This window comes from Penicillium manginii (genome assembly GCF_028828005.1).
Source record: "Penicillium manginii strain IBT 31320 chromosome Unknown utg000002l:1.0-5564898.0:1.0-5567710.0, whole genome shotgun sequence".
NCBI lineage: Eukaryota > Fungi > Ascomycota > Eurotiomycetes > Eurotiales > Aspergillaceae > Penicillium > Penicillium manginii.
In genome coordinates, this window is record NW_026643103.1 from 5,424,213 (window position 1) to 5,449,624 (window position 25,412).

The 25,412-nt window shown below is 49.9% G+C and overlaps 5 protein-coding genes across 5 annotated transcripts; 1 reads left to right on the forward strand and 4 right to left on the reverse strand.

The window, feature by feature from the left end:
• Positions 1 to 358: 358 nt before the first annotated feature.
• N7533_003324 (ankyrin repeat protein) lies at positions 359 to 1,447 on the forward strand (the record flags this gene model as incomplete). The annotated part of the gene is made up of 2 exons (XM_057099974.1): positions 359 to 743; positions 822 to 1,447. 2 exons carry the CDS (start codon positions 359 to 361, stop codon positions 1,445 to 1,447), a joined length of 1,011 nt encoding a protein of 336 aa, XP_056965110.1.
• Positions 1,448 to 2,633: 1,186 nt separating this feature from the next.
• Positions 2,634 to 5,369, reverse strand: N7533_003325 (Nitrogen regulatory protein nrfA; the record flags this gene model as incomplete). The annotated part of the gene is given in 3 exon segments (XM_057099975.1): positions 2,634 to 4,043; positions 4,060 to 4,855; positions 4,957 to 5,369. 3 exon segments carry the CDS (start codon positions 5,367 to 5,369, stop codon positions 2,634 to 2,636), a joined length of 2,619 nt encoding a protein of 872 aa, XP_056965111.1.
• Positions 5,370 to 10,586: 5,217 nt separating this feature from the next.
• Positions 10,587 to 11,893, reverse strand: N7533_003326 (putative C6 finger domain protein; the record flags this gene model as incomplete). The annotated part of the gene is made up of 3 exons (XM_057099976.1): positions 10,587 to 11,215; positions 11,316 to 11,657; positions 11,791 to 11,893. The coding sequence occupies 3 exons, from the start codon at positions 11,891 to 11,893 to the stop codon at positions 10,587 to 10,589; spliced, it is 1,074 nt and encodes a 357-aa protein (XP_056965112.1).
• A 5,699-nt stretch (positions 11,894 to 17,592) lies between these two features.
• On the reverse strand, positions 17,593 to 20,259 carry N7533_003327 (uncharacterized protein; the record flags this gene model as incomplete). The annotated part of the gene is made up of 1 exon (XM_057099977.1): positions 17,593 to 20,259. One exon carries the CDS (start codon positions 20,257 to 20,259, stop codon positions 17,593 to 17,595), a length of 2,667 nt encoding a protein of 888 aa, XP_056965113.1.
• Positions 20,260 to 21,146: 887 nt separating this feature from the next.
• N7533_003328 (dienelactone hydrolase family protein) lies at positions 21,147 to 22,069 on the reverse strand (the record flags this gene model as incomplete). Its single annotated transcript, XM_057099978.1, has 3 exons — positions 21,147 to 21,754; positions 21,845 to 21,892; positions 21,961 to 22,069. The coding sequence occupies 3 exons, from the start codon at positions 22,067 to 22,069 to the stop codon at positions 21,147 to 21,149; spliced, it is 765 nt and encodes a 254-aa protein (XP_056965114.1).
• Between the last annotated feature and the right edge of the window lie 3,343 nt (positions 22,070 to 25,412).

Here is a 25,412-nt window from a genome sequence, read left to right on the forward strand (position 1 = left end):
GGCCTCGGGCGAATTTTACCTTATCGGTTATTTTGGTGTAAAGTACGGTATTCCCGATACAACTAATACGGATCTATGCAAAGTACATTTGGATCTACGCGCGCGACAACTCAAACGAGTCCTCTACGGTAAATTATTTTGGAAATATCATCTCCCTCATGATTGGCCTCTATTTCAGTCATCGCATGAGTCCTAATCGTTTAATTGCTGAATCCAGCATGATGAGTTTCAAGGTTGGCGCTCAAGCTTAGCTTGCATCTGGCTGAAGCTGGCGAGGCCCTACTTATATCCGCGAAAATCCTCCAAGTCTCCTTTTCTGAAGGAGTCCAAAACGGTCAAATTCAAGAATATTACTGCTATGAGTCGACCAATGAATCAGCAATTCGATTGCAGTGCCTACACTGTAGGCTGGCTTTGTGCCAATACTGCAGAAGTCAATATCTCTCGAAGGTTTTTGGATGAAGAATATGCACCACCACCGCCACAGCCAAAGGACGAGAACGGTTACATTGTTGGGCGAATGGGAAGTCACTACTTGGTGATTGCCTTTCCTCTTGTCGCATCTTCTGGCCCGGTTGCCATCGCCTGCACCGTGGCGCATATGACTCGAACGTTCTATAATATTCGATTTGGGTTGATGGTTGGTACTGGAGGAGGAGCGCCTTCAGCACCCCATCCTACCAATCCATTAAATGACATTCGACTTGGTGATGTTGTGGTCAGTCAGCCCAGTCAATCTCACGGTAAGATCTAAATAAGCCTGGCTACAAGCTTCTTGATTTCTCCCATCTGTTGTGGGTTCAATTTCTGACACACACCAGGCGGAGTAGTACAATACGACAAAGGCCGGTGGACTGGTGATGACAATTTTGAGATCCGATCTCACCTAGAAGGTCCACCCAGGTATTTGTTAGGAGCTATGGCAGCACTCCAATCAGATCACCAGTCAAGACTTGACAAGATGATGGATTACTTCCAGATCGCGGCCACAAAGTTCAGCAGATCAGCAGCACCGGAATTTCGCTTTCCTGGCCGTGGCCAGGATCGGCTATACAAGCCATCTCATCTGCACAAAGGGAATGAAGGGAGTGATTGCTCAGCCTGTGGAACGGCTGCATTGCAACCGCGACTTGAGCGTCAATCAAATCACCCTGCTGTACACTATGGACTCATAGCATCGGGCAATGCTACCATGAGGTCTGCTGCCCACCGTGACCGTTTGAGAGACACATGGGGTGTACGTTGCTTCGAAATGGAAGCCGCGGGATCTGGGAATAGATTTCCATGCGTTATCATCAGGGGAATTGCCAACTATTCTGATGACCATAAAAATAAGCATTGGCAGAACTATGCGACGGCGACGGCGGCCGCTTATGCAAAAGATCTCCTGCGACACGTTCGGCCAGAAGAAGTCTTGAATTCACAGGTTGCGTCTCGAATTATGTGAAGTCTTATGCCAACGTCTGGTCTGAAATATCGAGATGGTATATCTAGCAAGTGGGGTGGAGATCAATCTTCGGGACTCGATTGGTGGAACAACTCTACTTCGTAAAACTGTTTTCAATTTGGTGACATCGTTTCTTGTGTGCGGAATTAAAAAAGGACGTGTAAAAGGGGACAGGTACTACTCAACTAGTACTGCGCTGGTGGTAGTATCCTAGTTCTCAGAGACAATATTTCTGTAGATAGACAGCAATTAGCTTAGCCGTGTAATACTCCCTGTATTTGGTCTGATTCGTTCACAGCAGCAAAACTCATCCATGGATCATCATGATGATTTTCGATCTTTTTGGCTAGCGGCTGTCGAATCCGATGGAATAAACCTATTTACCTAGATAGGCATTTAAATATTTGGTACTGAGCCTGCTCCTCCATAGCTTCATACCTAGATAATGCTACAAGTGCTCTTTTATTGATCTTCGACAGTAGACAATTGCTAATTTCTAGTAGAACCCTTCGAATTCTAAGATTCAACCTTGGAACTTTCTTATTTTATTCTGACTTTGTTTTCTAGTTTATAAGGTTCAACTATACTAGCGAACCTTGGAACATACCTTGGAGGATGGCGGACAGAGGCAGTCGTAAAAATCATCATCAAATTGAAGTCTAATAAAATCGAAAATAATAAACCCAACACACCAGGGCTAGCGTTGCATAAATACCATGAATAGACATCGGAGAACATCAAAATCAGAAATAGAATGGAATCAAATCAAAGAAAAAAAGCCAGGAGAGATGCGCACTTCTGCCCAGTCCCGAACTGCACATAAGAAAGCAGAACGAAGAACAAGAGAAACCAGGACAGAACAATCAGTTCGGGATCCGGACAGACGCGATTGTATCAATCAAATCACAGAGATCATCAAACACACGTAACAAGGACAAACGGGAAAGAAGTGGATAAAAAAATGGCTCGGTGGAAGAGAACAGGAGATAGCATGAGTGGAACCACGAATGCGATACGATGCGATGCGGATTGGAGTAAGATATTGGTGGTCCACCGGGAGGACATTAGTCGTGTATGAATGAGATTAGAGGAGTGGTGGTCTGCCCCGTCATGGTCGCATCGACTCGAGAAATGAAATCAAAAAAAACGAAATAGCGTCGGCGAACCGAAAAATAGAGAAAATCGTTCACAGACTCATCGTCAGCCATTCCCATTCTTGGCTCGCACCCTGGCCACCTGCGATACTGTGATTGGCCGGGTTGGCGGCTGCGGGTGGTGGCATTGCTGGCGCTAGAGGAACGACCTTGGATCGGCTGGTTGGCGCATTGACCCTATAGTTGTCTTCGAGATCCTGTTCAGATCCTGTGGGTGCCTTTTCGAGGCGGCGTTGCCGTCGAGGTGCTACTTGCACACCAGCGCGAGCTTGGGCAACACCAGCGGGAGGACCAGCTTTGGGGGGAGCGGCGGCGATCGGAACCACGCCCGACTTGACTGCAGTGCTGGATCCTGCAATCGCAGGCGGCGATTCGGATGCGTTGTTGCTGGGGGCACGGGAGACAACTGCGCTGAGAGAAGCTTGTTGTATGGAGTTCTTTCGAGATGTTTTCTTGGAGGAGCGGGAAGAGCCAACAGCCAAGGTGTTGGCGCTGCTGCGGTTGCGTTTTTTGATAACATCTGTCTTCAAGGAGAGGGGGCGGACTACGCCATGGAGCTTCAGGAACAGGCCACAGGCATTGCACAGAGGCTGACCCTCAGGGTTGCGTCGCCAAAGCGGGGTGGTTTGGGTGAAGCAGTTCGTACAAGCCGTGGGGCCGGCGTTGGGATCACCATTCTTAGAACCACCAGGGCTCGGTGGGCGCGAAGGCACAGCGCTACTAAGACCAGATTCAGGAGGGGTGCTAGGCGATGGGTGGTTCGTGGGAGGCTGGCTACTCTGTCCATTCATACTCTGGCGAAGTAGCTGTTGAGCGTTGGGGGTGGAGGAGGTGCGAGCGATTTTCTGCTGACGATCACGATTGCGCACGTCACTGACTGAAGCAGCCGACCCATGACCACGACCCAAGCTTCCCGCGTGCTGCCATTCCCCAGGACCGTCAATCATGTCAGTAGAGCCAATGGTGACATGTTTGCGATGTTGACCGGTAAATCCCGGTAAGGACTGGACAGACCCAGGAAATCCTGCATCCCAGGTCAAGCCAGCACCAATATCGCTGGGGTCGTCCATGGAGGGAAAATCGTTCGGCATGGCAATTCCCCCACGCTCAAAAGTGTGGTTGTCGTCATCTTCATTATCCGAGTCACCACCAAAAGAGAACATGTTGCCGGAGGGTGCGGTGGTAGAATATTCGCCATTTCCGAGCACATGTGACGGGTCGACATGCTGTTGCGGCATAGAGAATCCAGCCGAGTGAATCGTTGGTTGACCTGCCACCGGTGACTGGTACTCGCCGTTCGAGTTAAACATATGACGCGGTTGCAGAGATGCCGACAAGTTGGATGACCGTTGCTGGATATAGTTGGGCACTCGGCGATGTGTTTGAGACTCGGCTGTCGACGCATCGTTGAAGAAAATGGACTGCTCTCCCTCGTAGATCGGCTGGGGGGGTAGAAACCGTTGATTGGTATCCTGATGGTGGCGGAGAAAAGAACTCTGTTGAGTTGAGCGAAGATGCAAGTGGTGTTTGCGCATAAAGACTGGTGAACGGATTGCTGGCGGTCATGGGAGAGTCGGAGGGCGAGAAGGTGAAATGCTGCTGGTACGGGCCAGCCGAGTGGATTCCAGAGTCATCGCCCATGCCAAAAGTGTCCAGACTGAAAGGAATGCCGGACGCTGTATGATGATGCTGATGACGCCGTGGGCCACCTCCAACGGTACCATTTCCGGGCATGGTGAAGGCGGAGGGTTGATCCAGAGAGTAATCCGGCAAGCCGGTCGTCAGCCCAGCGTGCTGTGCCATCATGGCGTTCGAGACGGGAGGCACCTGAGGAGATGCCTCTGCGGGTCGCTTGCGAGTGGGCACAGCGAGGCCGGCAAAGAACTGGCGCTCGTCCACACTGGTCTTTCGCACTCGGCGAGTCACATAACCAAACTCGCTGTTTTTTCGTTGGTCTGGCTGAGGGTGTGGGAATGACGCTGCGACGGCAGAATCGACCATTTGCTGCTGATGATCTTTACGGGACTTGATAGGGATCGACGCGGAGGCCGCGGTAGGAGTCGCGGTGAAGTGGCGGTCAACGGCGGGATGTGAGGAATAATCGACTGGCGAGTCGAACGGGACGATAAAGTCATCCAGGTTCATGGCATCCGGGGTGGTGTCCATATTCATCTGGTGGTCGTGGTCGGATAGACGTAGCTGCGCGATACCACTAGGAGCGGGGCTATCGTCTTCGGTGTTCATTTGTGTGGTTCTGCAAGCCAAGGTGAGTAAGGTGCATCCCCGGATTTCACTGTGGGATTTTTGTGGAGGGGAGGGGGGAAGAGACATGGGGGTGAGATGGGGCCAAGGTACCTCGCCTGTTGTTGTTGCTGCTGCTGCTGCTGAGCCAAAGCCAACTGTTCCCGTTCCTTGCGTTTTAAACTCATGGCCATCATTCGCCAGGTCAAGTTCTCCATGCGCTCCTGGTTTGGAAGTTGGGACTTTGTTCGAGTGTAGAGCCTCCAGATCTGAGCAGCCAAGGGATCTTCTTTCTGCAATTCATTGGGGTTGTCGCCACCGCGCGGGGCACCGGTCTTCCACTCCGGAAAAATGGAATCTTGAAGGGGATTGTCGTTGGTATTGGATTGATTGGAATCGGTCGGACTGAAGGGCGAACCGAAGGAGAAGTCATCGGGAATCATGTGAGGGTCGTCGAGACCGAAGAAAGGCAAGCCGGAATTCTGCGGTCGGGCGGCCCCATGCCCGGCATGGTTGATACCCTCCATAGAGTGGGAGTATTGGAGGGGAGAGAAGAGGAGGGGGAGGCAAGGGAGGGGGGAGAGAGAAGTAGATCAGATCAAGCTGGCCCACCACCGAATGGAAATGAATCAAACGGTTTGAATTGGAATTCCCCCGTACCCGCCGTAAACGAGACCCTTGTCGAGAATAGATGATCGAGTGACGCCAAGCAAGACGATTGGCAGGATGGCGCAGCCCGCGACCAGGGTCTGTATCGACAAGGCCGATCGATGTGGGATAAGCGGGGATCTTTGAGGAAAGGTCTTTCACATAAAATTCCAACCCCGTATAACCAAATTGTCCTTGTCTGGAGTCGTTTCGAGTCGTTGGAGGGGGGGGCTAGACCCTCCAGACGCTCATGCCCCGGGAGAATGCGACAGGCGGAGGGTGTGGCGCCGAGCGGAGGCTGCAGGAAGGGGGAAAAGAATGCTCAATAAGGCGATTGAGCAAATGGAAAGAATGGGAGGAAACGAGTTGGTCACGACAAGGAGATAGATATTGGGGGAGGAGAGAGAGAGAGAGAAGAAAAAGAGAAAGGGAATTGGAGTGGAGTGAAGTGAAGATGATATGTCTGCGACTCTTCCAACACTTTGCGGTTTCCGCTGGTATGGATGTGTATGGGTATTATCGTATTACCATTACACTGTACCTACTCTTGCTTCCCTTCCCCCTCTATGGAGTACACTTTCGTGCTTTCGTACTTTGTAACTCGATCTACTCGCTTCTGATGTTTATTTTTATTTTGTTTTCTCTTTCTATTAGATTACTCCTCCTACTTCAGTGTAAAGTCCACGAATCGGAGTGGGTGGATTTGAGGCTAAACAGGCGCGGTCATCCAAAGCCGCGGCCGGTCTAGCCTTCGGGCCGAGTCCGACACAAGTCATGAGTATACAGAATTTGTTTACTATCTAGGTACTAGGATATTATATGATATACGTCTGAGCAACCCGGAGTAGATAATATCCAGAGTGGTCTGCTGGGACAGGACCTGACTCCTGCGAGACCAATTCCGACTCTGTAGAGAGAGCTACCTAGTATCAGTGGATGTCACAGATACCGGTGGAGACATCTGGAACTTCTCCGGATGGAGACATGGAGTTGGAGTAGTATAGAGGCGCTACTACGTCAACCATTGCTATACAGAGTAGTGTACTGCGATATAGCTTACTGTTGGTTTACCAAATATTTAGTTTACTACTCATTGCTAACATATGTACCTAGTTATACTGTATTCACACAATGTCTTGCAGTAGTCATGCAGCAGTGTATACAGTACATAATAGTATATCATAAATATTAAGAGATAAGAATATTCGACGGGGCCAAGACCAAAGGCAGCGGATCCGCAATCACCTCTAGAGTGGTGCTTAGAGTATATTGCTGGGTTAGTGCTCATTAGTGCTGGGGAGCAGTGTTCACCGGGCTCCGATCTTACCCGAGAGGAAGTACTACTAGTACTTGGGGAGTAAGCATGGGTAATCATGGGTATTGCTGGGTAATGTTGGTAATAACGGTGTATTGTCACACTGGGGGAGGAAGGAAGGCAGGCACGGCGTTGCCTTTTCGGTAACTCCGACATTCGCTCTTTCCGGTTTGGTCGAGTGCTCTTTCTTTCTCACACCCACATACACACGTGATATTCACACTCACCCTCCTTCTCTTGAGGCACCCTCAACTCCCTCACTTTCCACCTCTCCCCTCCCTTCAATCACCTGAGGGTCAATTGCAACCCCTCACACTGACCTCTCACAACGACATCATCTCCAATCCTGCGACCATCATCGCCCCACCGATCCACCTGCATGGCTCCAGGAGATAAGCATGATAACAGCGAATCCAACTGCTAATGCTAATTAGCCGTGGTCATCCTGATAGGCGCGCTGATCCCCTCTCAGCACGTCTCTCATTGGCTTGATCTGCTGTGTCCGGGACTCCAATCCCGTTCCCAACCCATCATCTTATCTGCTGTGTCTGACTGTCGCATGTGTTCAGAGTCCAATCTCTGATCTGTGTGGTCGGGGGTCGCTGATGTGTGGGGACTCCCATCAACGCTAGCAGGGCTCATCGCTGCCTCGCCACTTTCTGCTTGATAACAACCAATTTGTCTGATACCACTTGCTTTCTTCCACCGTTAGTGCTGCTTGTCCTGCTGCTCCTCTGGTGGCGTCCTGCATGGCTGATTCGGTTGGGCTGTCCACCCGTCAACAGCCGGTACTTGTGTCAGTCTAATGCTCGGTCCAAATATGTCCGGCGGGACAGGGGGTGCAGAGAGGAGAGGGGAGGGGGACAGTCAAGCTCGCTTGCTGTTTATTTTTTCTTCTGCTTTTTCGATCGGCTTCTGCGGTTATGGGTGAATTCCAGCGGAAAAAGGAAGATGACAGGTCCATATCAGAGCTGGGTTGCCCCGAGCAAAGGTGTCGACAAAGTAAATCGACACGCACATGGACCATCCACTCCGTTGGCCACTCGGTTCATTCCACTCAAGCCAGGCCAACAAAAAGTGGCAAGGTTTCTGCTGAAGGCTTGTGAAGAAATACTCTTTAGCCTCAGTTCGCCCTGGTCTTGCCCATCCCCTCTGCAAGACTTGAGTCTGGGGGATCAAAACTTCAGCCTCTGACGGGGACCGCTCTTTATATAATGCATTGGCCGTGCGGCTATCACTCGGAAATGTTTTGATAAGGCGTGACTCTGCCCAACAGCAAACTTTGGGAAATGGTGGTAGATCCGATCAGTGCCGATTCTGTGCTCAGCCAACTCATAGCCAAGATAAGTCTGCTGCATATCGCTGATAACAATTGACTGGGGCAGGGATGATCAGAGTTGCACCAATACTGCGCCCCCTATGACCCTGGTCAAGTTGAAGGATTCTTATCTTCTGATCTTTCCAATCCCATGGCCACTGAGGATGCACTCGTTGCTGACCAACTACTGGACTGATACCCCTTGATAGCAGCCACCATCGCCTATCTCCAGGTTTCGACCCCAGAAATCGTCCTCCGTCGGATCCCCCGGGTGATCCTCCGTACCGCATCGTCTCCGCGGCCGGGTCTTATCTCCCCGCAAGACTGCCTCTGGTAGGCTGCGCAGATACTGGGATGATCGATAATTCATTTCGATGTGTCGACAACAGAAAGATACCCATCTGATCACTATCATTGGAAGGGAAGACTCGTATCTTCCTGGGAATGCCTTGCGTCTGACAGATACTCCATATAAGAGCTGATATGCTGCGGCAACAGAAGATGTGATAGAACTAAAATTGTCTGACGCCATCGACTTTATCACCCTCGAACCTCCTAATCGATCACGTCACCGCCAGTCTCAACGAATCCTAACAGCGAGATCAATATCTCCTCGGAGATGCCTTGTAGATTCGTGGATCAACTGTCTTTCATAGGGCCGATAGCTAATCGCACACTATCATAACGTCGTACTCACATGTCAGGGGCTAACTAGGGTTGGAACCTCCTTGGGAGGGCATAGATAGAATTATTCAAAACCACAACATACGTAGGACTGAACTGATCTTTCTTTGGTGATCCCAAAAAAATCACACACCGGGAACAACATTTGGAGTGATGGTCGCGGACAATCTCCATCCTCAACAGCATCTTCATTCTAGCTGGAGAGAACCGGAGAAAGTCTGTGATAGGCAGGTGGGCTTGACAACAGACTGGTCTGGGCAAGTAAAATCTCAATTCAACTCCATCTACGGAGTACATCCCTCTTGAATACATGAAGCTTGAATGTAGGGGGGCGCAATGCTGCCCAAAGCCGCGTCTCGCTCCATCCTCGGCCTTGGAGCATTGGCCAAGTGACGAAAACGATCATCGCGACGCCGAAATTGCCCCGGAGCAGTGCCTAGATTCAGTATTGATGGACTCACGTCGTCATTGCGCTATCCCTGTTCTTCTTGATAAAGTCTTAAATTGAGAGAAACAAGTTAGCAAACCTCGCCACCAGAGTTTCCGAACCATTTCACTTGGAATGGCTACCCCTGAAGTGTGCTGAGGCGAGGCAATTAGCTTTCCCTAATTACTCCGGAGCTTAGCGCCGACCGTTGGATTGTCAGTGTGGCAGTGTTTCTTCTTATCTGCAATTAACTTTGACTGGAGCTCCACTTCTCGTGGAGATTAGATTCAAACTACCTTAGAACTGTTGGGCATTGCGCCATTGGTCTTGCAAAAATGGTGATACCTAGGTAATTTGATCAGATTATTATCAAGTGGACTTTGAATGCATTGTAAAGTAGTAGTTACTAGTAGTCCTAGTAGGCACGCAGTTCCAGTTCCATGTATCGAATATAATATAATAGGTATGTACAGTAAATGCAATCCCAATGGGGTAAAATCAATAACGTCGTAACATGGCTGTCTCCTGTCAGAATGGTTCATAACAGCGTCCATCTCGACTTGAGCCTGAGGCTTCAAGGTCAATCGAGACTGACTCGGGAGCATTCCATCCAGCCCTCGCCCGAACCAGTTGGCGCCGAATGATATACCCTCGAATAGGTGGCCAAAACCAATGTGCATACAAGGGGAGTACCACCGGTTTGGAGGCATGAAAATGAATATAAAACATGTAAGAGGGAAAAGTTCAAAAGAAAGTCTATAAGGTATCCGAAACAAACTTCTGCGGTTGACACGCGATGCCTCGGGTTTGTATGAAGGATCGTGTGACCAACTGGAGAATGATTGCAAAGAGGGGAAATGATAAGGAAAAGGGGGAAATTGAAAATGAAAAGAAAAGTCCTCCAGCGCAAAAAATGATAAAGAAAAGAGCCCGTCGGACAAGATGGGCCATGCCATGTGAAAAGAGAAAAAAAAAGAAATTGAATATGCATGAATATGCCACCCGAAAACCCTTGCGCCCGCTAATGACTAGCTGCGAAAGCAGACCTGCCACGGTGTATGAGGATAAGGCGAAAAAAAAAAGTGATCAAAAAAAGACGTATGGCAACGGTGAGGTAAAGGGTGAATGGTGAAGAGAATGGATCACGAAATTGTGATGAACAGATGTGTATCCCACTGGGTATTATAAATGAAACAAGCCGTCTAGGAATGGTGTTAGGTGACGCATGACCCAACTCGAAGCGAAGGTTGAAGTGAAGGCTGAAGGGAGGAGAATTGAATAAGGTTGGTAATATGCCGTTGGGGGAATTCGGCTTTCGTGATGTTGAAGTTCATCCCCCAGTCCTCCTCATGTTAGGGACCTGATTGGCCTGGCGGGTGTCCCATTGGAGGGTAAGGAGGTTGTTGAACGGCTTCACCCGTGTACATCGGGTATTGAACCACGTTGACAGGCATAGTGTTCATGGGCCATTGGGCATATCCCATGCCCGCTTGTGGTGGGTAGGAGACTGAGCCCGGTCCGGCTTGCATTTCAGGGTTCGATCCGGTGGGGTGTGCTGGAGTCGTCATCCTGCGCTTGAGGTCCGGTGGCATTTGTTGCTGCTGGTGTTGCGGGAATTGACTCGGATACGAAGCGCTCATGTCTGCTTGACCGGGATAACTCATTGTTCGTGATGGCTGCTGTGGTGGTATAGGCCAAACCGATCCATCGGGTTGCACGGTGTATGCTGGAGCCGGGTTCATGGATTGCGCTTGGACTGCCATTGGTGATGCGCCAGACATGGGCGATGTTGGAGGAAGGCCCGATGCTGAAGGCATGCCGTTTGGATTCCAGACACCAGGTGCGAGATTCATCATCTGTCCTTTATTGGCGGCTATTGTGGCCAAGATCTGTGGGTCTGATATTGTTGTGAACTCATCCCAGGGCACCCCGGTTTCCATTGTTGGGTGGCCGGAGAATTCCCCTGGGGCCATGGCTCGATCTATAAATCCTTAGTCAGATCTCAATTTCATGTATAGAAAACTAGTTTCGCGTAATATTCCGGGATAGCGCGAGCGCATCGATTGATATTCAATACCTACCAGTTGGAAACCCCGACATCGGGGTTGCAGGATATCCAGCGGGGTTGAACCCGGTCATATCCTGCCCGGAAGACGCGTTTATTGACATTGGCGAATACGGATAGAAGGCCTCGACGGAATCCGGGTTCAAGTTGGTTGGAGAAGATGAAATAGGCGTTGTCACGGAGTGATCTCCCGGTTGCGACTCCAATCGCGAACTTGGCCGCGACTTCTTCTCAATTGGCGGTTGCTGATCGACGGGGAAAAATTGGCACTCCTTACGTAGCCGAATACAATTCTCACATCGACCTTGAGTATCGTCTGTCGCGACTAAACATCGAATCTTGCGACGCCGGCAATGCACTGCGATGTAAGAAAGTATGAGCATGTGAATACTTGTGATGACGTGCGAAGCGGCGCATTCGCATTTTCACAAGTCACCGGGGGCCGGCGCATGATGGGAAAGACAAATATAATCTCAAGAATGGAGACTGACCACATGCGACAGATGTCCGATGATATCCCAACTTATTGCGTTTCTTATCGTTGTCCATAGCGGAATTCGGTGTTGTTGCCATCGTCTCGACGACCGCGGACATAGTTCCCACGGACAAAAGCGAAATATTACCACCACAACAGACCCAGGCGCATCAAAATCGCACGAGGAGGTATCGAGATCAGAGTAGAGCGGTTCAGATGCAAAAGGTGGGCCATTCAGACCACGCGGAGAAAGAGTTGGAGATGGTCGAGGGTGGAATGGATGATGCGCCGGAATAACCTCCTCCCCAATTGTTTTGAGTACACTCGGAGATCCACCGGTAGGTCGTAGCGGAGGTGTCTGAATTATCGCGTGTTTCAGAGGCCTGTCGACGTGTATCGAAAAGGGTGGAAGGAGGGGAGGGGAGAGAGGAAGCGACAGTGGATGAGGGGGGGGGGGCAACTCCGCCGTGTTTCGAGAATAGAAAGAGGCACTGTAACCGTCGATGGAGCAAGTAATTGATGGTCGAGGATAAATTGAAATGGTCCGCAAAATCCCCGTTGATACCGTGGTAAGCAATTAATCAATGAGATAATTATAGAGTATAATTAAAGTGCTTCGTTGAAAGGGGGATGTTGGTTAGGGTTCTAGATTGGCGCGTGATGGTTTGGAGATCGAACAGTTTCAAAAGAAGACAACCACCAGAAGGAGATTAGTAAAAAAAGAAGAAAAAGGTATAAAAAATAGAATAGGAAAAAAAAGAGAAGAAAAAAGGATGAATCAAGAGCCAAAGGAGTGAACGAAGTGGATGGCGAGAATAAAAAAAATAAAAAAAAATAAAAAAAAGATGAAGGGTAGGAAAGATGTCCTATAGAGTCGAGGGAGAAGAACAAGCTAATCGCGGGGTGAAACGCCCCAAGGACTGGTTTTTGTTATTTTATTATTTTTTGGGGGACAGGGACTGCTTTGCTGTTCAGAAAAAAAAATACAAAATATGGTTCAAAAGGGAAAAGGGAAAAATCAAAATCAAGAAAATAGAAAATCAAAAAAAAAATCCCACAGTTTCTACCTATTCCACCAGACGTGGAACACAGTGGCTCTGCATCAGACCGACACTAGGACGAAGAGGGATGTATCGACTTGGCCCAACTCAACTGCAGGTCATGGAGGTATCGATGATCTCAGGGGGAGAACTTCCTTTTATGTAGATTCACTTTTGGATTCATACTTGTAGGACTTAATTCTTCAGAATAGACTCTAGTAGTGCGTAGTAGTATGTACGCTCCTTTTCCCCCCCAGCTATTTCTTCCCTTGAATACTCCGTACTTAGGTACCTCCTCATTTCGTTTGCCCTGACGGCAAGATGGAAAACACATCTAATAATGTAGACAGCTGTGCATAAGCAGTCGGCCCATGTACATCTCCGTACCGCCATGGCCCCGATTATGTAACTTCGAATAGCCCCTGATTGCGTACGATAGACCCCCCCAGGCTGGTTCATGGCAAATGAGGCGACGAGGAACCATGGTCTGGGAGCCCTGACACAGTGGGGTGGGTGGATGCATGTGGTCAGAGGCCTTGTCCTCTGTGCCAGACCCAAATCTAGCTGAGTTATTGTTATGCAGCTGTCAATCCTTGATGAACTGGGGAATGCGTCCTTCAAGTCCCGGGTTGATTGGCGAAGCGAGCTTGGGTCGGCTCTTCGAACCAATGAGCTTGTTGTTCCTAGGCCCCTCTTCCTCAAAGAACCTTCTCTCTCTGGTTATTTCCGGAGGTGATCACACTAGACTAGAACCTTGGTGGCTTCGAGAAGACAGTCTATCGGTCCAAATAGTATAGCGTCATATGTATAGTGTGCCGTACAATTGGGATTGATTTTCCTGGCCTTCCAATCCCTCAAGAAGATAGAAGAATTTGCTGCTTCATCAGGATTCCCCTTGCCTGCATTCATCTCTGGTAGACATCGGAGTCCGCCGTCGTGGAGAAAATTCGAACGGAAATCCACCTTTACCGAACCAGAGATGCGATGCTAAAAACAGATTCAGGGTCCACGGCTGATGTTGTATTAGCCCCGACCGAGCCCAGCACGCAATGGATCAGATCGTTTAATTTCTTCCTGCTCCTGTTTGGGATATGTGTAGTCCGTCCTCCGTATGCTTTCTTTCTTTATTTCTTTTCAATCTCCGGACTACTACGGAGTACTTCGGTTACAAATGTAGCTAATCCTCTATACGTCGTAGAGTAGTACATTTGGTCATCATTTTGCATTTTACTATGCCATGCACTTCCATTTTGGCACTGGTCTACCTCGGTAGCCTACAACCCCCTTTTCGATGGGGCTTCTTTTCCTTTTCGAAACCTGGACCGGCGTCGTAGCTTAATCTCCCTAGTGGATGTAGAATGACATTCCCCCCCCCGTTAACCAAACTAGGTTCGAACTCGTGTACGTTATTTTACCACCTCCACTTTTAACTTCAACTGCGTTGAAACAATAGCCATGCCAACAGCTTCTCCAATTCAGCCGCCAATGGGAAAGGATCGCTCCTTAGTCACTCTTCGTACCCGCAGAGAGTTACGCGGAACCCCCATCGGACCCCCCCTGTCGTACCTTGGATTGACAGACTCCAGTTGGGCAATCATGTCAATCCTAATATCGAACTTTTTTACGAAGTCGGTGGAGCATATGTAGTTGGGGTTCAGCTGGAGTGGCTCAGTCTCGACACGAAGTACATACATGATGGAGCACTCTGTGAATATCAGAAGTAAATACTCCGTAGTAGCATCCTGAGCATCATCTGTTGGTTTAGTTCACACGGAGAAAACCGAGTATGAAATCAGCGCCCAGAAACCTTCGCTTCTAGCGACTACGCCCAAGTTGGATCCCAATCCGAAAGACTCGAAGAAGGTATTGGTCACCACTGCACGTATCTAGTTACTCGCAACGAGAGGGATGGGAGGGGGGGCAGATGCAGGAAACGATCGAGTCTGAGACTGTAACAAGGACCCGCTGTGGTGGATCCGGTGGTCAAGGTTTAATTAAGGATCGTCGAAACGCCGTAGCGTGTTACAGAATGTACACTTGGCACCCGTCGGAACGAGGAATGGTGTTCCACGATCATCGTTCTTTTTTGTTCTTCGAAGCCTCAAGCGAACTTCCATTTTGCATGGGGCAACCACGCGGAAGGGAACCTCGGAAGGGAAAGGGAGGTTCTGTATGCACTCCATACGATCCGGACTATCACCTCCCTCATGGAAAGGGGCTAGCGATCTGCGATGGAGCCCATAAAGACAAAGAAGGGAATTAAGTATGGCAAGTCATCCTGTCACCCCCAAACCATGAGCCAATTAACCCAAAAAAGGGGGTGGGCATCGGCGATATCCCTTCCCCTCCTCCTCCTCCTCTTCCTACTCCATCATATCCATCTTTCTCCTCCTCTTTTCCGATGATCTCAGGTAGGGCTGTAAATTAACAACCTTTTTCGCGACGCGATCAGCACCATTTGGGGGCTGGGATGATGTGAGAAGATATGCTCGTGGCCAATCACCTTAGATCGTCATTCTGACCAGAGGGGTTGATTGCGTCTGCATCACTCCGTATTCCCACCTACTCTCATGGAGCCATATGCTTTCCTCCGACCGCCCTTTTGGAGAAGATTGAAGCCCCGCACGGCCACGTTATAGGTGCACGATCGACAGTAGCCCGGACCTTGTTAGAAGCCAGGAGTCGGTTGGTGATTGGCCATCAAGGGAGGAGGGGCAAATATGCACAATCCCAAGAGGTCGGGGTGCATTTGCAGTTGCAGTTGACGCGAGATCCTATGTGGGACTATTTCCGGCCACATGTCGGAGAATAAAAATGAATAAAATACTACTAAAAGTTAGGTCGAAAAAAAAAAAAACACCGCAAAAGAAAGAGGGCTTCGGTTCTCGGTTGAAACGTCGCGGCGGCGATCGGTTCATGAAACCAGGGTCCAGGGCTGAATTGGATCTCTGGAGACATCTGAGACATCTGAGACATCCGATTTGGCTCTCCTCTCTCTCTCTCTCTCTCCTCTAACCACTAGTAGAGTATTCATCCGAACTAAACCAGTGAATCAGCAGATAGTTCCAAGATGATAGCCTGGCCGATGGATTTTAGGTTGGTTGGTAGCTATACTCCAACTTTAGAGATACATTCAACGCTCTCGTCGGACCCTTCATACCTATCTCAAACACTGTTACAAGCCTTTCGTACCGACCCTTCTCTATCTGGACAACATCTCCGTCAACTGGCTGACGTGCACTATTGACCCTCTCACTAGACCGCAATAGGTTTAGCAAACTAATCAGGCTGCCTGCCAAACTCCAACTGCCGGGCGCGGGATTGCTTCTTTGGTTTTTTATGGCGCGCATCCTGCATTGATTGTCCGCCCACTGTTCTTGTCTGCCCACACCTTCGATGTAGGATCCTTCGGCATTGATACTACTTTGAGATGTTAGTTTCCGGAGTATTAATGTTTTCTATCATGTCTCGATTGCTTTCTTGCAACTGGTTCGGTGAGTATGTCAGGTAGCTTCCGCACGGTGGCATTTTCGGATAGTGTTCAGAAGCCCTAGATTACCCAAGACAGCCCTGGAGGATGACATACCAGTGGATGAGTGGAAAGAAGAAGAAAGATGACCACTCGAAGGCTCACAACTCCACTCAGGGGGTATAGACTCTGTGACAAACTATAACTGCTGCTAGTACAGTCCATCTTTGAATATGTATACATATCGGAATCTCCATATTCCAAACTTTAGATCGGATGCCTCGCATCTACACTCCCCTACGGAGCACGGAAAATATAGTCTTCAGCATCCCCTCCGTACTCCGTATTCTCAAGATCTGTCCGGGTATTCCGATCGTAGTGGACCCTCGATGTAAGACCCTCACTGGTCCCTTGGCGTGGGTCCAACGGGGAGTCCGCTGTTTCACCATTTTCGGGCCCTTGTCCTTATTTGGCCGTTTCGTGTAAACCTGCAACTCGCACTTACGCGTCCCCCAGGAAGAATTTTTTTCCTCTGGGTCTGCACTGCCCTATGCGTGGATCCTAATCGGGGAGCTTGGAGTGGATATGGTCTCCCATTCCCTGTGATTCGCTCTGCTACCCATGCTTATGGAGAGGGCTCTTTTTTTCCCTGTCCGCTTTGATTTGTTCAACTCCCGACATAACTATCGAGTGGTTCCCTGCCACATGCGAGCCACTATGGATGTTGTCGATGCAATGGAGTTCTGGAACTTCGGCTACGCTATGTACGGAGTACGGAGTACCTGATTTTCCTTCCTTTCTGGGTGGCACGCGGTAACCAGAGTTGCGAAATGATGGACTTGCTTATCGATTCTTCTCCCCGAAGTCTCCAGGGCTTTGCACCGGCTTGACCGGGTAAATGGGGACCCAATCTGCCCTACACCGTAGTAGGTCATAGTACATTTTGTCCCCAAAAATAGGGGCTTACCGGCGAAATGCCGAGATATGTTCCCCACGAAACAGAACTAGAATGGGGAAGTCAAAATCACATACATGGTAGAAGTACTCCGTACATAGTAACTCCTTCGCATAAATGCCATTCAGGAATCGACTCATTTCCCCGGGGGGTACCTAATCCGAACAATCCCAGGAAACTCCATTTTGCCACTTGGTGCGGCCTTTCTTTTTGCCCCCTCCTCCCCCTTTTTGACAAGCCATGTGGAAAGGATCGTCGTGAGGGGGCGAGTTTGTGTTTATCAACGCCGATGGCGAGAGGGACAATGGCGAGATGATCGCTGGTGCTGTGACGACGATGAAAGGCAAATGTCGCTCACTCCCCGACTCGCACCACGACTTGAACATCCACTGCCCTTGCCTCTCGCACACAACATGCCACGCAGGTTCGCCCCGCACGACCGATGAGCGCGTGGCTGCCAATTGATGCGCACCAGGCTCGCACAAAAGTTTCGTTTGCTCGAGGTCCACGGGCGTCGATAACTAGCACTTCTTTGTCTGCACTGGACCCTGGTGTGGCTTGCGGGCCCCGATGGTTGGGGAGGGTGTCAAGTAGCACATGTTGATACGGGAAAGACCGGTGTAAGGGATGACCAGGGAGACGTGTATACTGACCCCAGGTTGAGGGTTTCTCTTGGCTGTTATTAGCCACAGCCTCGTCTTCCAATGGTTGCTCGTGGTGAGAGTGATGGTGTGATGTAAAGCCAAGCGGTGGGAGACATGCATGGGCTGATATAAACCGCACGTTATGCTTCAGTGGGAAGGATACTGCAGCAGTCGAGCTTTTTCCCTCTTCCTGCAAGGAGAAAGAAAGCGATGTCTCTTCACTGGTTGTGATGCCTCGATTAATCAAAGTGCTGACTGACAAGGTTAATGCACCCAAGCTGACGGTAGTTGGCGTCGACGCTGGTAGGTCAATGGGCAGAGTAAATGCATCAGCTGTGATATCTCCCATCCCCAGCGGCGTCGACTCAGCCGCAAGCTTCCCTCCTTGCTTGATTCTGGCTTTTCCCGACCGCTCCAACGGTTTTTCGACCGCAACTTCAAACCAACCATGTGCTAGTACCTCCAATGTAGTTACATCGCGGGGAAGTATATCACTTCCGACCCACCCCATGCAAGTTTTTGTATTTTCCAGACTAGACAAGACACGCCCAACAATGCACGATTTACTCCACCAACTGCGTCCTGCGTAAGCAAAGCCACCGTAGAGATTCGCCATCGCGCCAAGCTGCTGCATTGCCTCCTCATCGTTTTCGAGTAGCGTCCCGATGAGGAGGTGGCAGATGGCTTCGCCAGGAATCACAAATCCAGAGAGCCAGCTTCGAGAAATCCAGCCAAGAGGCTCATTGCCTTGCAGATCGCCATCTTCTGGACAGGTGCTGTGGAGTCGAACGCAACGACGTGATGCGCTACGACTGTACATGTTCTTTTCGTCGGCCAGTAGTGCCGCGCCGGGCTGGATGGGTGTATTTTCCTGGTCGCGAGGGATATCGGTTGGCTGAGTAAAGAAGATACTCCTGTTTCTTCGTAGCATTTCTTCAAAGGTAGACCGTAACGCATCCATCTTTGGCCAGCCGATATTCTCGGCGAAGTTGTATAATCCTTCAAGTTGTTGTCGGGTGTGGGGCGAGCTTATATGACATTGCCAGGGGGAGCACAAGTCGGCTTTTTCAGTGGCAGAAGAGATATGACGGCCGATAGACTCAAAGAATGAAAGCCGACCTGTCTTGGTGGGTGTGTTCTGTTCAGCAGATGCCGCTGGCGAGATCGATGGACATCCCATTTCGAGATTGTCAAGAAAGCGGCGCACGACAACAAGATCCCAGTTTACCTTGCCTTCGCGAAGTTTATCGAAATTGTATACTTCTTGAACCGTCATTTGGCCACCATGGGGGTCGTGTAGCATATCAATGCGGACAAAGGCATCGAGGCGGAAGAGTAGCTCGGCTGCAAGAAGCAGCTGAACCAGCAGCCACTTCCTTTCCATACCATCATTTATCCATGGCTCTTTTGACGTCTTCGAGGATGTTCCCTGGCGAGATACTTCCCAGAGTAGCTGGCCTGCCCGAAAGCGCCATTCCGGCAAGCTGAAATCCACCCATGCTCCAGGAGTAGCCAACACCGTGGTCAATGTTTTGATCTGAGACTTGGTGCTTTGGGGGTGTCCCGGCATCACGTCGGCCAGTGGTGGGCGGGGGTAGAGAAACTGCGAATGTAGCAGGTCATGCTGCTCGTGCGATGTTTCAAAATCGAGTATGGTACTTGTTGAACCATCACGAAGCACGCCGCGACGAATCTGTCGCAGATGGTCGATCCGTTTCGTCAAAGTCCGTAAGTTGATGTCGCGGACTCCGATGCGCTTCCAGGCATTCGGACCATCTCGGATCAGTTGTCGCCTATCATAGACAGCTCCACTCAGGCACTGCGAATAAGGCCTGTTGTAGTTTTCCATGAGATCAAAGGCCTCCGTTGCTGGTAGAGAATTCACGCGCAGGATATTGGGGGCCTGGCGTGGCTCTTCCGGGCCAGTGTATCTTCTTGCGTCCGATATTGGTAATTCAAGGAAATGTCGGAAGCCCACAGTCCCCGGTTCTCGACCATTGTTGCCGAGCATGTTTGGGACTTCGAATATGCCCACGTCGAAGGTGGCTCTTTTGGAGGCGTCGCTTCGCCCCCAGCATTCGATTGGAGTCGGTACGCCCCCTCTCACGGCCCAGTCGTCTGGCACGGGCAGGTGGGCATGAAGAGTACATAGAGTGAAAGCCGGATGAGAAAGCGGCTTGCGATCCAGCATTCGCTGGATGGATGGGCGATGATCATCCCAGGGGAAGATAACTTGGGGATACCAGCGTTTATGCTTGCCTCGTTCCAGTAAGAAATGTGGTGCTCCTGAGAGGATCGCCTTGATCTCTTTCTTGCTTAGAATCCGATCTTCCACCGGGACAGTCGAACCCGGGTCTTCTCGTGGCTTGCTAGCCATGTCAATTCGGTGCTCTAGATAATCCTGGATGTTCCCTGGTTGCTTTGGCTCGGTATGAGCTGCAGCCAACGCGTCAGTCGGGGTGGAATCCCCGGAACTATGAGAAGATTCATCTCGGCTTTTTTGCCTTGAAGTTCTATCTAGTCCTGTATGGGACGGGGCTTGATGATCCTGTATTCCTCTCAGTATTCTCGCCACTGGATTGAGATTGAATTAGATTGAGTGAGTGGACCAACCTGGATTTTTTCACGTCGATGTGACTTCGGGGGTATCGATACATCGCTACGTCTGCGAAATAGTCCATGAAAGACCCCTTCTTTAGCTTCATGAGGGCCCCGGGCCGGATGATATGGAAGTTGCTCTGTGCCGGTACTCTCGTCGACCGATAGCGAGCGACGTCGCCCGAAGAGAGGCATCAGGAAGTCGTTTAGCACATATCAGATGCGGAATATTATGTTCAGTGTTATTGCTGTGCTAGATGTATGAAGTAATGAAGTAATGACTTCAAGTGGGTTGAAGTAGTCCAAGAGTGATGGCCCCACTGATCCTCGGCACGCGGCGGAACTGCCAAATGCAACGGGGAAGGCAAACGGCAAATGGGCCGACATACCCGAGTTTGGCCCGATCGAGAACCAAGGGGGTTTTATGAGGATTGTTTGGAAATATGTAAGCTCCAAGCTTATTTGGTCATTTCATCGTTTTGTTCGGTTGTTCGTCTACTCCGTACTTCGCCTTCGCTTCCCCTCCCCGTTGATCAAAGATCTGGAACTCTACTCTCTCCTCGGGGAGAATGCTCGGCATTGCACATATATTCATTTCACTCGCTGCGTAGCTCGCTGCCTAGGCTTTTAGGGAATCCAACTATTTCCCCCATCCATGCACCTCATTTAAGCGTGGCTGTGGAAGAAGTCCAGCACTGTCTTGTACCCACGCTCATACTCCTTGACAACCTCGGGATCTTCCAAATCGGAACGAGCGGCCATCCAGCCGTGAATTTGTGTCGAGAAAGTCTCCACGTGGTTGGGCACGGTCAGATTCGCCTTGAAGGCCTTCACGTCATCGGCCGGTTCGTCCTTGGACGCCAGGCAGGCGAAAGGCACGTTGATGGTCTTGGCATCGTTGGGATCGACCATTGCGGGATGGCACTGTGCAGCCGCCTTGAAGATCTTGTTATCGGCACCGGCGGAGAGGGCAGCGATCTTTCCGCCCCAGCAGAAGCCCAGGATGGACCAGGATTGGAAGGCTCCGCCGGGGGCGGCCTGGTTGGCTTCCTTGACGATATCGGGGATCTTGGAGAGGGTCTTGGGCGGTGCGGCTTGGGTTTGGAAGAAGTTGCCCAGCTTCTGCTTGTGTTCGTCGGTGGTGGGAGGGTACCAGGAGATGTCGGCGGGGCTGCCTTCGAAGAAATCGGGGATGTAGACGCGGTATTTCTGGTCGTTGGAGGTGGCGAGGATGTCGGCGCCTTGGATGGTCTGGTCAAAGAAGCCGAAGATGTCTACGGGTGTAGTGTTAGCTATCGTGATGCATTCTGTGCCAGGGCCAGTTGGAGAGTGTATGTAGGAACTCGCAGTCCACTGGTACTCACCGTAGACGAGCAGGATGGCCTTGGTGGCAGTCTCGGGGCCCGTGACGTCTGCACGGTTGTTAGCTTCGCACATTGCAATGAGCAGAGTGCACTGCACTGAATCAAGGTCTGCGTACATGTCTTCAGGCCATTGATAGTCTGATAGCTGCCCTTGGCCTTGTATCCCTTGGAGACGACGGGCGGGATGCTGTTGTCATGGTCAGTGGATGGGTAGTCGGCAGGCATTGGAGACGAACGAGCAGCAGGCCTTGCTAATTCCAGACATCGAGGTGGTGTAGGGTGGGTGTAGTGTAAGTGTAGGTGTGAGTGTGAGTGTGATTTAGAGAGAGAGAGAGAGAGAGTGTGTGTGTGTGTGTGAATGCAAGTCAAGTTGAAGTGAAGAAGGGCGAACTGTTGGAGTCGACCCCGCCAGATGATGTCATCGGAGCAACATTCCGGTTCATACAGATCGAGTAGATAGTTATATTATTACTAGCAGACACTGATTGGAATTATTCTAGATACTACCTGGTATAATAAATAGTAACTGAATGGGAATTAACTGTAGTTCCGAGGTCGAATTGTGCCCGTAGCCAGCTCCAACCTCGGACTAGCAGAGATAGCCTTGGAGATATATAATGAGTATATGCTAGGTAATACCACTTGTGGTAGCATTCAGTTCAACAGGTGAAGTTAAACTTGAAATACACGTATTCTGCGAGCCTTCAGATATACCAGCAATCTCGAGGCTACGAGTAATACTTAGTATTAGTAGCCTCTTCAAATATTATTCCTAGTACAACGTTACACTGCGTTGTGCCTGGACTCTAGGAATACTAGAATATTGGACAGGGGGTTACTGCATGCTTGTAGCCTAAGATTAGATGTATACCTAGGTAACCTGGATCCGTATACGGAGTACTCCGTACTGGTATACTGGTAGTAATATTCAAGTTCTAATATTCTAATATTCTAATATTCTGACTCTACACATCCATCGCATCCATGATGGCCGGATTACCCGCGTTGCTCCATCAACCTGCAGTTGTTTGCCACGCTCGACTTATCACCTGCTCCACTTCCAGCTGGGAGAAAAAAAGGAAAAAAAAAAAGTGAGAGGGAGAGAGAATGGGTCGGCTATGGACACACTACCGAGGACAGACTACCTACGTACTAGCAGCGGACAATCCACCTCCACCATCAATCCTTTCACCCTGCTCAGCTACCTGCGAAACTCCACCGCTCTGCCTTATAGACTACCTACAGACTATGGAGTACTCCGTGCTAATTGATATACCCACTTCAACAGTCAGTGTAGATCTCCCGGGTTCAGAAGCTAGGAGCACTGGCACTGGCTAGAGGAGTGCCACTGGCGATGGATCGGCAGGAGGGCGTCAACGCCAGCCGCGACGCCCGAAGCCACCGGGATGAACCGACGTGGATTTGACGATCGCATGGCTCGAGCGAGATCCACTCGCGCTGTCACATCAGGGCCAGGACCGGAGCTGGAGCCGCCTTGCATGAGACTGGAGCCCGACAGCAAATCGGCGATGGACCGGATCGATGGTGGGCTGGGATCGACGATCGTGGTGTGGTGGTGGTGATGGTGGTGGAAGTCGCATGGTGATATTCTTACAAAAGAGTATGGAGGATCTGAATCGCCTCCCCTCCCCCTATTTTCCATCTCGCTACCACGCGGAGTCTTTGTTTGTATCGTTCCGGAATCTGAGACGAGAGTGGTAGACCGTCCGAGACTATTCCTGTTAGCGATACGACGGAGCACTGCGACGCTCGGGTGTTTTGGACTGGCTGGAGCGTTGGAGCCCTGAATACCCGAGACGCTAGAAACAAAAGAGACAAAGGATTCGGATAGCAATGGAATGGAATGGAAGGGGAGGAATGGAATGTACGGGGACCCCTCCGTGATAGGTTTGCTTTGCTTTGCCTTTGCCCCTTTTTTAAATTACATTGGCTAATATAATACGGAGTGGGATATTATCATTATCATTATGATTGGGATGATTGTATTATTTTAGGGCATAAAGGAATGCATTTTAGCCCGGCCACATGATTGCATGAACCCATGCAGACCCGGTTGTGATGGAGTGGGGATGGGGGGGGAATTAAAAGGGGGAAAAGAGGGAAAAATAGAGAGAGAGAGAGAGAGAAAAGAAAAAGAAAAGGAAAAAAAGATTTAATCTGTACTCGTACAGATTACTCGTACAGATTAATCCGTAGGCAATGCCAATGCCAAGTGGAATGCCCAAGGCTAAACGAGACACTAGGGATGCGCGGCATGCTGGAGACAGGCAAAGCACAGGCACAAACGGGACGGAGCGAGCGATGGATCCATCGGGCAAATTGAACAAATTGAAAATTACATTACGATTTGGATTCGCCTGACAGCGGATGTTCCATGGGAGAGAAAAAAGTGAGAAGAGGCGAGATTGATCGAGAGGCGGAGAAGTACGGAGTACACGGAGTCGGTGGTAGTCTAGTTCTGTGAATACTCCGTACCAACCCATAGGGAGGAGAGGGAGTAGACCATTGCCATATGGAAAGTGGAGACCCAAAGAAAAAAAAGAATGGACCATGGACCAGGGACCATGGGCCATACGAGGCGAGAGAGGGGGGAAAGAGAAAGAGAGAGAGAGAGAGAAAAGAGAGAAGTGGACTCATCTCACCTCACCAGGTCTCTCGCTCTGTTTCGCTCACCCCCGATCTGGACCCGGCGACCCGGGGATTGGGGATTGAATACGAGGAATGATTGGATGGAGAAAGTGGAGGAAGGGAAAAGAGCGAGAGAAAAGAGAGAGAAGAGAGAAAGGGTTGGGCTTAGACCCGACAGAAAAGTCTCGAGTCTTTTTTGGGTGGAGGCAGATGACCTGACTGCTTTGGGCCAATCAGAGCAAGAGGGTGCTCGCCAGAGATGTCTGTCTATACTGACAGAGGATAATACACTGTGAGTACACTGTGAGTACACAGTGTACGGAGTGCACGGTGTACACTGTATACTATAGTACTATACACTACGGAGTATATAGTCAACACAGACCATGTATACCATGTATACTCTGTATACTACTATACTACGATATTACTATACTATACATACTATACATACTATACGCACTATACACACTATACACACTATACACACTATACATAGTACACTACACCCACTCTGTCGACACCACCACACCATTCTTTGGGAACCCTAAAACCCTAACAGTTCTGTAAATCGAAACTAATTCCGAGGTCAGAATGACAATCATAGTCATGATAGATACGATCGTATACGATGTATACTAGACTATCCGATCATACTGAGTATAACCTCATGTCAACCACGTTCCAGGCCCGCACCGACCGTGGGCCCTCCCATTCTTTTGATTATTTTATTTCTTTTATTTACCTCGTTTACTCTAACCATTCTGAGACCCTCTAGGCCCATTCTATTTATTCCTTTTGGGCTAGTACTAGTAATACTAATGAGCTATCGCCCAAATTAACTCTGATATCTCTTGTTCCCTAAACTTTTCTTTATATTCCTTTCCCCGCGCGCCTCGACGCCACGCTCCACTCTTCT